General features: G+C 38.2%; 1 protein-coding gene across 1 annotated transcript in view; it reads left to right on the top strand.

The window, feature by feature from the left end:
* The window catches only part of Hmt-1 (ABC transporter ATP-binding protein/permease Hmt-1), a 239,560-nt gene that overhangs the window by 120,642 nt on the left and 105,691 nt on the right, over window positions 1–13,227 (top strand). The window contains exon 6 of the mRNA XM_067140389.2: window positions 6,762–6,928. Coding sequence (XP_066996490.2) covers window positions 6,762–6,928 — 167 coding nt within the window. The remainder of the gene's footprint in view (window positions 1–6,761; window positions 6,929–13,227) is intronic.

Genomic DNA, 13,227 nt, shown 5'->3' on the forward strand with positions numbered 1-13,227 from the left:
AGGTGGAACAGGAGCTCATACCACAAAATTACATCACACTTCTAATCCTGAGCCCATCTGATCAAATCACAACCGAAATGAGGGCTTCATGTTTTGGGAATATGCATGGACTGCTATTCAACTGTTCCATTTTTCAGGTTTTAACATTGAAAGGTTCTTATTGGGTACAGTATATTGTTTAATGATTCCTTGGGTCATTCCTGTTTCACTGCTTTAAAAAGTAATTATTTATTTGAAGTACTGCTCAAAGACATTTGATATGTGTTACTATAATTATGGAGTTTTGTTAATTTGCTGTGATACAATATTTTCAGAAGGTATAAACCCTCTCCTGCCCACATTGAAATGCATGTTTTCCCCTGAATTAAAGTAATTCTTTTCAGCCATCATTTTGAAAGTTACAACTTCGTAATATGAACGTGCCTGACATTTAACTTTCCATAAAAATACAAACAAAGCATGCAATGTATTACAGCAGAAAATTATCACTTCACATCACAAAATGCATACTGATGATATAAATTCACCATATAAATCACAATGAACTACAGATAAATCCTGTTATAACGCCTCCGCTTTTAATGCTATCCCGTTTATTACACTCTTTTTGTAAGCTCTCTGGGTGGCTCATACCCTCTTGAAATTTTTGGAAATATATTTTCTTCTAATCATACTCAAATACAGGTTTTAACCATTATATGACGACACATACCAGTAATAATGATAAAGTTCACATTGTTCAGCAGCAACAGTGATTTAAATAGTGTCCTCAGTTGAGGACATCGGGTCTGAAATGATACTTAACATTAACAACACCGAAATCCAAACCACATGCTTATGAATGGAACAGAACAAAGCAGTTTTGACCCTTGTTGAGACACAGGAACACTTTACACTTGATACAATGCGTTCTACTCTTTTCACGGCATCCTTCACAACGGCAACGTTGTGGGTTAGGTAGTTCCACAATTTCAGGAAGATGAACTGCCCCCTTTTTCCTTGCTTCTTCACAAGGAAGTTTAACTACTTTACTGGGTGGTTCATCATCATCATCATCTTCACTACTCGTTTCGTTTGTGCTGTCCTTTCCTGTAATTAGTTCTTCAGCAAGAAGAATGCGGAAGTTCAAGAGCTGCATTATGTTTTATCGAGCAATTCCCCGTATCTTGCAATCTTCTCGATACTGGAACCAGGCGTTAACACAAGAAAGGTCAGTGAAATGGAGAATTGTGCGGAGAGTCCACTTGTTTATGGGATATTTATTGCGATAATATGCAATCATGCGGTCATTCAAATCCACTCCACCCATGAACTCATTGTAGAATTTGATCATATTTGGCCGAGGTATTTCTGTCACTCTCTTTTCTTTTTTACACCACCTCCTGCACTTGCCAACTGGTGAAGAATCTTGACAAAAGGACATGACTATAATTCCCTTGTTATCGTACCATTTTCTTAAGAAACTTTTCCATCGTCACATACAAATTGTTTGGACGACCCACGGGGTTGTTGCAAGTGATAAAAATCATTGTTGTCCGTATTGAAGATACTGAATGTAGGAAGCTAAATGGTTTATTTTGTCACCTATTCAATACATATAAATTTTACATTTAGGAATTTATTCTTAATTCCGCTTGAGACATGTTTTGCCCTTCATTGAGGGCATCATCAGTCAAAATTACCTCCTGAAGGCAAAAATCAGGTACCTGATTAGTATTTAACATGCACAAATTAATATACATTACAATGGGAAAATTAAGTACGAGGAACTCTTGTACATGGTGATGGTTAAACAATATAAGTTTAAAGAATAAGAAGTCGGTACCAGTGCTTAAAATTACTGGATAATTATAGCAGAGTTCAGCAGTGGTGCTCTGAAAAATAATTGTTGCACTCATACGAAATTATAAATATTAAAATTATTTACAGTATAACAGTCGGGGGGGAAGGGTATAGTGCTCAACGACAATGTTTTTAACAAAAATTACTGCCAATGGTTGGTAACTATACAGTAAATTTACATTATCCAAATGAACAGTTGAGAATTTACAGTTTATATACATATTCACAAGAGAGCAGCTTGGTGAGCAAGGATATAAAAAAGTAAATTACCGAGTGCGTCCCGTTGCTTTAATCCTTGGAAGATGATTGTAGCATTGACATATTAGAAATATGCAGAGTGGTTTAATCTTAGTTAATAATCACAGGGGGCAGGGAAAATATTCATAGCCAAATGAGGTTCTATAGGCGTCAAACAGAAAGTTGTCTGGTTGAAGCACCGGGTTCGGTACGGTGAACTTGTCAGCGTGGACGGAGACTCAATGGGAGTCATTGAGTAAACAGTGCATTTGAATGGCAACAATGATGGCAGTTATTTGAAGGTAAATGTATTACTGGGAATGTGTTGCAGGTTGAATCCTTCGCATTTTTTTGAAGATTTCTTGTAGCTTGGAATGATGTGTGAAAACATCGGTGTGAGATGCAGGTGAGACGTAAATTGATATTATTTCGTGAATGAATGTATGAAGGACCTCGGGACGAAGTTACAGTTTTTTGTTGCTGGTCTAGTGAGAAAGAATGGAGTTGTTTATGCTGTGAACTGCAGTGGAGAGATTAGAAAATATACGGTAACTATAGAGTCAGAGCGATGTAGCTGGGACGAGGTATCACTTCATTTGGTCTGCGAAGAGGAGCCGTAGTGGCACGCCATATTTGTGCCGATGTACGCTGGAATTCTAGCGTGTTGTTGGCAGTTGTGTTGTATGAAGTGGAAGTTATCTAATGTGTCGTTGAGAGGCAATTTGTTGACGGATGTTGGTTGACTATGAAGGAGGCACAGTCGGTAATGCACACATAATGAAGTGATGCCTCGTCCCAGCTACATTGCTCTGACTCTATAGTTACCATATATTTTCTAATCTCTCCACTGCAGTTCACAGCATAAACAACTCCATTCTTTTTCACTAGACCAGCAACAAAAAACTGTAACTTCGTCCCGAGGTCCTTCATACATTCATTCACGAAATAATATCAGTTTACGTCTCACCTGCATCTCACACCGATGTTTTCACACATCATTCCAAGCTACAAGAAATCTAAAAAAAAATGTGAAGGATTCAACCTGCAACACATTCCCAGTAATACATTTACCTTCAAATAACTGCCATCATTGTTGCCATTCAAATGCACTGTTTACTCAATGACTCCCATTGAGTCTCCGTCCACGCTGACAAGTTCACCGTACCGAACCCGGTGCTTCAACCAGACAACTTTCTGTTTGACGCCTATAGAACCTCATTTGGCTATGAATATTTTCCCTGCCCCCTGTGATTATTAACTAAGATTAAACCACTCTGCATATTTCTAATATGTCAATGCTACAATCATCTTCCAACGATTAAAGCAACGGGACGCACTTGGTAATTTACTTTTTATATCCTTGCTCACCAAGCTGCTCTCTTGTGAATATGTATATAAACTGTAAATTCTCAACTGTTCATTTGGATAATGTAAATTTACTGTATAGTTACTAACCATTGGCAGTAATTTTTGTTAAAAACATTGTCGCCGAGCACTATACCCTTCCCCCCGACTGTTATACTGTAAATAATTTTAATATTTATAATTTCGTATGAGTGCAACAATTATTCTTCAGAGCACCACTGCTGAACTCTGCTATAATTACCCAGTAATTTTAAGCATTGGTGCCGACTTCTTATTCTTTAAACTTATATTGTTTAACCATCACCATGTACAAGAGTTCCTCATACTTAATTTTCCCATTGTAATGTATATTAATTTGTGCATGTTAAATACTAATCAGGTACCTGATTTTTGCTTTGAGGAGGTAATTTTGACTGATGATGCCCTCAATGAAGGGCGAAACATGCCTCAAGCGGAATTAAGAATAAATTCCTAAATGTAAAATTTATATGTATTGATTAGGTGACAAAATAAACCATTTAGCTTCCACGGGGTTGTTTAGAGTGTTCTTTGTCTGATGTTAAGGGAACAATTGGAGCTCGGTTAGTTTCAATGGTACCAGTTACATAGATAAATTTTTGGAGCAAGAAATCGACCAGTTTATGAGATTTGAAGTACCCGTCTGTGTAAATACATGATGCAGGTGGCACTGTCTCACAAAGGTGAATGGCAGCCGATTCACCAATGCCTACATCCCCAATGTCTTTAGAATTAGGAAATGATGTTCCTTTCTCCTGATAAACACAAAAGTCGAGCACTAATCCTGATGGTGATGCCAAAACAAAATTTTTCAGTCCAACGGGATTGGGTTTTCCATTTACATACTGCTTGAGAGATGTGTTCCCTGTGAAGGGAATAATTTGTTCGTCAGTTGACATGTGCTTGGGACGTGGGAGCCTCAAGCAGCCTGAGGGAACAGCATCTAATAATGGTCGAACTTTCCACAGCTTATCTTTATCTCACTGCTCTTGCGTAACATCATTGTCATTGATACATTTGAAATTAGTTCTGATGTCAAAATACCTTTGCCTTGAAATAGAACTAGCAATCATAGGAACCCTGGTACTCCTCTTCCAGAACATTCTAATTTGTGGGTAATTTAAACTAGCCATAAGAATGCCAGCACCAATAAATTTCTTAACTTCATCCTTGGTTCCATTCAAACTCTTTCAATTATTATGTACAGATCGTAAGTTAGTGTTCAAGGCCGTTTCACATATGTCTTCAGTCACTTATTGTTGAAAATAATGAATTGCAGACCCCTCTGTCCTATTATGAACATCCTCAACTGAAGGCTGAATGTCATCCCCAATTTCTGGATTTTGAAACTGGTAGTGTTTTCTCCATTTATGAAGGCGTAAATTATCTTTGGAAGAAACAGATGGCTGGAGATAATATCCCCTTCCAACTCATTTTCAGTAAGTTCAGATGTAACTACATCCATATCATCCTCCCCTTGAACCACTACCCGATTCTCAACATCAACCTCATACGATGCAATGTCAGAAAAGGAAGGATCTGATATGTTGTGTTCAATATCATTGCCATCTTCAAAATCAGATACATTGCTATTTTCAATCATATCCAGAATTTCATCTGCAGATAATGCATTCCTCAGTGACATTCTCTCTGTAAACAAAATAAAATTGTAAAAATAACCCAATGTAATCAGTAAGAGAAACGATTGAATGAAATAAGTAAATACTTTGAAAATACTAACTTGGAGCCTGATGTCCTTGTTTGAGGACGAATTCTATGATGATGAATACAGATCAGAATGTCTTGAATCACCTTCAGTAAATAATAATGGACTGAGAGAAAACTACAAACACACCATATCAATAGAGAAAGAATGAGTACCAACAATTGTACATAAACAATATCAATAATTTGCTGTGGAGTAGCACACAGGTAAACAATACAACTTGTGATGTAAAACAAACAAATCCCGTCTATTCCAGTTAACAATTCTGTTACCAGAGGGCAGTCAAATTGTCCTCAGATGAGTACAGTTGGGCTGAAATATTGTCAGTGGATTTAAAATGGAATATTATGAGAAAACACAATGTCCTCAATTGAGGACACTTTATGTAGTCGGGCCTCAAGAGGATACATGGTGGGTGCGATGTAGCTCTGTAATTTTAAACGTCCTTAAGTTTTATAATTGTTAATATTTATTAACCCTCTCCCGATGTAAGACAATGTATTTGTCCACTGAAATTTCCCGTAATATCGTCACTTTCATTTTCCACTTCACTGAGTACACTCAAGCCACTACTAACAGTTTCACAGTCAGAATTATCATTATCGTTCACCAAATGTTCAACGTCATTATCGCATAAAACATTTTCACGCGAAAGCGCCAACATGTTTGTTTCCAATATATCACTGCCTTCGGTATTTCATGTTCTAATACACCTGCTAAGGTTTTAAAAGAAAACTGATATCTTTGGTCTCTAGGAAGTACACATGCTAGTAACGGTAAGTTATATTTGTCCATCTGCTGATAGATGGCTCATAAATGCGACTGGAAGTACAAGTACGCTTTACTATGCTGTGGGCGGGAGGCCCTCAGCTTTCGCACTACGCATTACTACGCTGTGGGTGGGGGAGGGTTAAATATAACTACCATATAAATTGCTTGTTGTTTTAAGGGGCCTAACATCGAAGGTCATCGGCCTACCATATAAATTAAGCTAAGAGATTGGAATGTTTTGCAGTCTTTTTACTGTCTAGTGTATTTACCCAGTACATCCTTTTGGCATTCAGTTTGGTTTTTTTTTTTTTTTCATTTTTTTTCACAGTGCTATTCCAATACATATTTCTAATAAACCTGAATCTAAAAATATTCAATATATAACATCATATCTGACTTATTATGCCAGATTAAGCAAGTGGCATGATATCAAGAATCATTCACTTAATCTGGATGAAAATGTTAATGATGTTTCCAGTGAACTCCGCTAACTCTGATAGGCAGACAAACCGAAAGTTCACCAAGTGGAACAGGAGAGACTGAGTTTCCCTAGCCTATATCACAGATTGGGCTGAAAAATGGAGGAATCTCAGCATGCATGTGGTACCACCTTATGTTCTTTCCATCATGATCAATCCTGTCATTTTCAAGTGTAAGTGTATGCAGTAATAAGTCCTTTGGCTATTACTCCATTATTGATGCTTAAAGCCTACCTGCATCCATTGAAATACTTCAAATGATTAACTTTGAATGTGCTTTGTGGAAATATATTTGCTGCTTTCTACATGACTTCTTTTTGTAGTTGATAGCATGACAGAGCCTGGTGCCCGCTTTCGATGGGATCTGGTATTATTATACGTGCTGTTCAAGTTCCTGCAAGGCGGAGGTACAGGTGGCATGGGTTTTCTCAGTAACCTCCGCTCCTTCTTGTGGATCCGAATTCAGCAGTACACAACACGGGAAATTGAGGTGTGCATTTGCATTGCTATTGACATAGGAGTTCTTATTACAGTAGACAGTCTTATATCTGTCACTTATGGGACTGGAACATGGTCAGTACACAAAACAGGTTGTATAATCAGAGGAACAAATAATATAACTTTTATTATAACATAAAAAGGAATATAAAATTGTTTTATAATAACTAAGAAAAAAATTTCACCTAACTCTGTGACTATAATTACTTAGTCACATACATTTGTAAAAGAATACTTTTGGATGCTTCGTGAAATGAATAAAACAAAGGTTATACCCCTGTAGGCCTCCTGGTTATTACACTGTTTTTAATAAAATATAAGGTGTGCAGTGCTGTATAGAAACCACTTTACACTAATTCATTTGAATAAGTCTGTAATGTTATTTTCTTTCAAATTAGGCATTTGTGTTCTTGGGGATGCATCCCTCCATTCATTTTAGCCTCAACACATCCATAGGTGTTGCTGTTGGATGCTGTTCAGTGTATTTCAGCACAATCTCAAACGCTTCCTTGGCCACAGAATGAGTAATCTTTTTGTTTCCTTCTTCATCTTTGTCTTCATCGTCTGTATCGTCTTCATTACCATCAACCTGGGGAACATTGGTAATGATTTGAAGCAGTGATAGCTCATTTTGATGTTGTGAGAAGCACTGTGGGTGGGTGGTCAGATATCCTGAGATCGGATATGAGAGGGTCTACTGTACCTTACTTGATCCTCCTCCCTCCAAGTTGAATGTTTGAAGACATGCTGATCCTTTTCATTTCAATTCTTTTATGCTTTTGTTTTATCTTTGAAATATAATATATGGCTGTTCTTGTCAAGTGGATAGAATTGGAATTTATTTTAAATTTTTTATATCCAGTGTTATCGATTGATACCTTATTTCTGCTTGCATGTACCATGGTATTTTTAATCACATTATAATGTTACGCAATAGAAATGCATTATTATTTTAATTTGCATACAGGGTTCATTTTTATTCATTACTAAAAGAGGCAAGGACCTTCATTAACCCTAAAAATGACCATTTTACCTGTTGTTAAGCACGTTTTATAGCAATGTTGCCGACACATTATTTTTAAATTTAAAACATGAAAAATCAAGGTAATTATAGCATATCATACCATTTTACTCAGAATATTACTAGCAATTTACCTGTGTAACTTAACCCTACAGTGGTTGTGCTAAATCCTCTGTCGTAGGTCACGTGGAGTCTGAGAGACACCATTTCATTTCCGAGTTTGTGAGTTTTGATTAAGGATTTACATTCATTTTGAAAGGATGTATATAGATTATCAAATCTAATTTATTGATATAAAAGCAACTAACGATGAACATTTAACACTTCTTTAACATGATATGAATTTAAAAACCAGCATGCAGACTTCAAGTTCTCACTATGGTATGAAATCTCTCATTACGTGAAGCACTTAAATAAACACTAGGCCATGTTCAACCAGAATCAAAATTTTGTACCCAAGCACAGTGAGAAACTCACAATATACAGTTTATACAAGTACGCTATATATAGCAGGAACAAATAGAAATATCTCTGCATAGTGGAGAATGCTGCTGGAAATAAATTTCATGATTAACAGTGCTTAAGTATTTTTTTCAAATATCTGAAAAAATACTATAGTGGAGAATGCACTAAGCACAGTCTGAACAGATCTACTGGGCATGGTCAAGACAAATGTATTCCCTGCAAGTTCTGCAAGTGTATTTTATGGCCCTATTTCTTGAACGGCCACATTCGTAACACCTCTTCCTCTTGGTGCTTGGACCAGCTTCTGTCATCATTTCTTGCCCTATAGTGTTCGTGCACAAATTAGATATATCCCCATTGTGAGCTATGGGAAGGAAGTGCACTGCGAGTGCACACGCAAGTAATCATCAGCGGTATCACAAGCAGAGTGCCTCTGTCTGACATTAGCGTTATTGTTGCTCTGGGAAACAATTTGCAAATTTATTCCGGCTACGTTCAGTGTAGCATAAAACATTATCATTGGCCATCTGTTTGTTTTCCTTGCAACCAAGTGAGTTGGCCATATGGTTAGGGTCACTTAGCTTTGAGCTTGCATTCAGGAGATAGTGGGTTTGAACCCCACTGTCGGCAGCCCTGAAGATGGTTTTCCGTGGTTTTACCATTTTCGAGACCAGGCAGATGCCAGGGCTGTACCTCAATTAAGGCCATGTCCACTTCCTTTCCTTTCCCATTGTTGCCATAAGACCTATTTGTGTTGGTGCGACATAAACCCAATTGCAATTGTTTTCCTTGTAAAATTGCTTGTATTGTTCACCTAGTTCACAGTGTGAAGACCTGACTTAGTAGCGTTGTAGAATGTTATAATTTTCTAGTTTGTTTTTGTCTCCAGTTCCAGGATCGATTGCTGCATTATGATGCATTGTTGTTGAGAGAATGAGAATAACTTTATTCTCCTGGGCAACATACGATAACCAATATTGGGGCATCTTGGAGATGACCTGACCCTCTTGATTTGGTTCCAGGAAATTTGGAGGAATATGTGGTTATTTATTTTTAGGGTTCCAGCTAGAGTAATGTTACATTTGTACAGATAGTTGGCAATACTAAGTGAACCAGTTATCTATGGTAATGTTTCTTCCAGTACCTAATACAACTAAAATTGGGCATTTCACTACATCAGCAGCCTTCTTGCTAATTTTAAATGATCCCTCAGGCTGTTTCCCTGCGTAAATCTCCAGGGTCATTGTGTAGCATATTCTGGCATTGACCAAAACGTATCATTAGACCATACTTATTGGGCTTGCTCAGAATGAAGTGTGTAAAGCGCCATTTTCCACAAAAATCTTCCAGTTTTTCATCCAGTATACAGTACTCCCCAACACAATATGCCTTTCTGACTTTTTTACAAACAAGGTAAGAATTTCTCAAATTGATGCCAAGTTAACATATCTTTTCCTCTCCTCCCTCGTATCCTTCTTGTCAAGTCATGGCAATAGAGTAGAAACGTAAAATATCTTTCTGACATAACCAAGCAGGACAGTCCTACACCTGTCTTATCACTAGCCCGAATGTCTTTTAGTATTTGTGTGGTTATCTTTCCTTACAGCACATTAGTACAATATGCCAGTGGATGTCAGTGGATCGAGTGCCCCTTTGTCTGTGTAGTTCATTAATCCTCTTCAGTGTTTTGAGCTGCAGCCAATAGCCAAAGGAGAAGCCTGCAGTGTTGTCATGGCTGCTTCACAAGCTACTGCCCTGGCCTCTGCTACTGCCAATGCTCAACCCATGATCAGTGGAGATGGTAGCCTAAGGTTTAGCAAATGAAAGTCCGGCTTTGTGGCTAAATGGATAGAATACTTGCCTTTAGTCTGATGGCCGCGGTTCAGTTTTCGGAATCAACCCCCTCATACCGTGAATTCCCCTGGCTTGAGGACTGGGTGTTTATGACCTCTTCGCCATTCATTTTACTCTCATTAGGTCACCACGAAGCCTGTATAGATGCCATGCCCCATTATTATTATTATTATTATTATTATTATTATTATTATTATTATTATTATTATTATTATTAAATAACAATGTTGAATTTTACAGCGGTCATACCCATCCTTCACTGGTTTATTAGCTTCCTCGGGAGATTAGTTGTGGTGTCTGACCCATGATCACGGGTTCGATCCCAACCAACAAAAGAGAACACTAAACCGGAAAGATTGCATTTCATTTTAGTAGATCTACCAATAAGGAAAAAACTATATTGCTCCTATAATAGCAGCCCTGCAGTGTCTTTCTACAATAATGTAGAAGTAAACAGGAGTGAAATACCAGCACTCTGTTATCTATATAATTAAGTCATAAGTATGAGGTGAGAAAGTATATACGATGAGTAAAGAAATGGTTGACAGCAGTGGCGATCTGACGGACCGAAGCCTACTCACCTATCCCTACAGTCCCTGCTCCTGTCCAATATACAGCAGCAAGCCGTGTGTGGTGAGTCGAAAGGAGAGGGGCGAGAGTCTGGGCTGCAATATCAGTCTCCGATGCCTTGCTCTCAAAAATACGTGCAACTTTTTTTCTTAATGCTTTCAATTTTTGTAAATGGAACAGTGTGTCAGATGCTTACATTATAATGCGCTTTAGACTTCCATCATTCTCAATTGAGGTTTGGGCTTCACTGATAGCCTTGGTAGCCCTCAGTATACGCCCCTGCTATACCCACTGCTAGCACATACATACTTGTTCATAGGTAGCCACATTCAGGGATGCAAATAGTTCCTCAGTTAGACATATAGCACGGGTGGACAGGGGTGTTGAAGTGTGCACAGTTTAAAATGTGGCGCCACCATTTTGAACGTTGAAAACGTGGTGCGGGTGATGCACCAGAGGTTGCTCGCATGTTCACTCTCTCTGGTGACATCAATACAGTATATGAGTCATACCCCTTATCTTCTTAACCTATAGGTAACGTCTCCAGACAAAATTAATAACATTATTATTATTATTATTATTATTATTATTATTATTATTATTATTATTATTATTATTATTATTATCATCATCATCTTCTTAGGAAGTATAGCAAAGTAAGGTTTCCCTGCAGTTTGATCATGCTCATTATTCTGGGCCGTGAAAGAATCAATCTGAACATCAGAAACATGTAACCGATGAAAGTGTATGAAAGCTGGTGAATTTCATGAATAATATTCCTCTTGTTTGCATCTTCGTCAAGTTTATTTTTAGGATATGATGAAGCATATACTCTTCCAAACTTATAAACTCACTGGATAGAAATTTAGTCACCTGCTGGGGATATACTTCTAATACCAAGTACACTTGCTCCAGCTCAAATAACTACCTTTATTTGGAAACGAAGGAATTCCACAAGCTTCTCTAGGTAAGGCATATCCTGTTGTAGCCACTCGCTGATGATGAATGAGATCCCGTAGAGCCACCAAATTGTCGGGATGCTGATGTCTTTATTTCACCCGTTGTTTCAAATAGTCCCACGCATTTTCTCTGGGATTAAGATCGGGGGATTTAGTGGCCCAGTCCATGGGTGACAGGATGTTGATGTGTTTGTTAAGCGAGTCACATATGAATCTAGCCTTCTGAACACAGCTGTTATCTTGGAAAATGGGAATGTCCGCAGCATACTCATCATCAAGATACTGAATGAAAGGCAATACTTAGTTACTGAGAATGTCGAAATAAATATCATAGTTCATGTTCACGTTAACCTGAATGGGTGGGCCCTAGTTATAGTATGAGAAACATTCTCAAAACATGATGGTACCACCTCTGGCCTACACTACACCCTCCACACAAAGCAAAGCAAAGTCACCTCCGTACAGCCCATGAAGGCCCTTGGAGGAGTGGAAGGTAAAGGCTTCCACCATTGTTAACCTCGGCACGTGATGGGGTAGAGTGGTTAGCTTTACACCCGGTCGTCTTTGCCCCCAGGAATTAACCTGGTACTCTTTTTTTGGTGTAGGCTGAGTGAATCTCAGGGCCATATGCACCTCCGGAAGTGGGAATCTTGTTTCTTAAATTTTATGACTTCCTGATGGGGATTCGAACCCACGTCCTTCTGACACCCTCCACACACAGCAGGTTAAACACTTCATTTGACTGTCATTGCATTTGACACCTTGTGTAATTTGAAAGCAGGCAAAATCATGACTTGTAAGACCACACTACACATCTACAGTCTGCTACTGTCCATGTTTGGTGTTGTTTGGCCCATCAAAGGCGTTCAGCTTTTTGCTCTTGTGAGCAATGGTCTCTTACAAGGTATCTGAACCCAAATGTTCATTGCATGTAGTCCCCTTCGCATTGTTCACTTGGAAACTGTTTGGGTTCATTCACTGAAAGCAGCAATTCCTCTCGGGTTTGAGGCCATTTTTTATTGACAAGGCTGGACAACAGTCTCCAGTCCATGTTGGTTGGGATATTTTCACAACCAGAGAGAGAGAGAGAGAGAGACTCTCTCTCTGTCATGGTCAAATGTCTGTAGTCAAGGGTCACATGACTGCCTGGTACCGGTGCAACCCCATGTACATCCCTCCAAAGCGACCATTGTGCTTTCTTTCAAGGGGGTGATTCATTTTTTTGTCCAGTATGCTTATTCCCCATACATGACTACAGTTCCGAAGTACAAAATAACTGAGAATATCGTTCATCATTACTCAGCTTAATTTCTTTTGGATATCTCCTGAAAGAACTCCAAATATCTCCTAAATATGGAACAGTTTTCTTTTAACACAATAACCATTTCTACTTTTGTATCCATTGTATTTATTTCTTTGCTG

Source organism: Anabrus simplex, chromosome 2 (assembly GCF_040414725.1).
Source record: "Anabrus simplex isolate iqAnaSimp1 chromosome 2, ASM4041472v1, whole genome shotgun sequence".
Taxonomy (NCBI): Eukaryota; Metazoa; Arthropoda; class Insecta; order Orthoptera; family Tettigoniidae; genus Anabrus; species Anabrus simplex.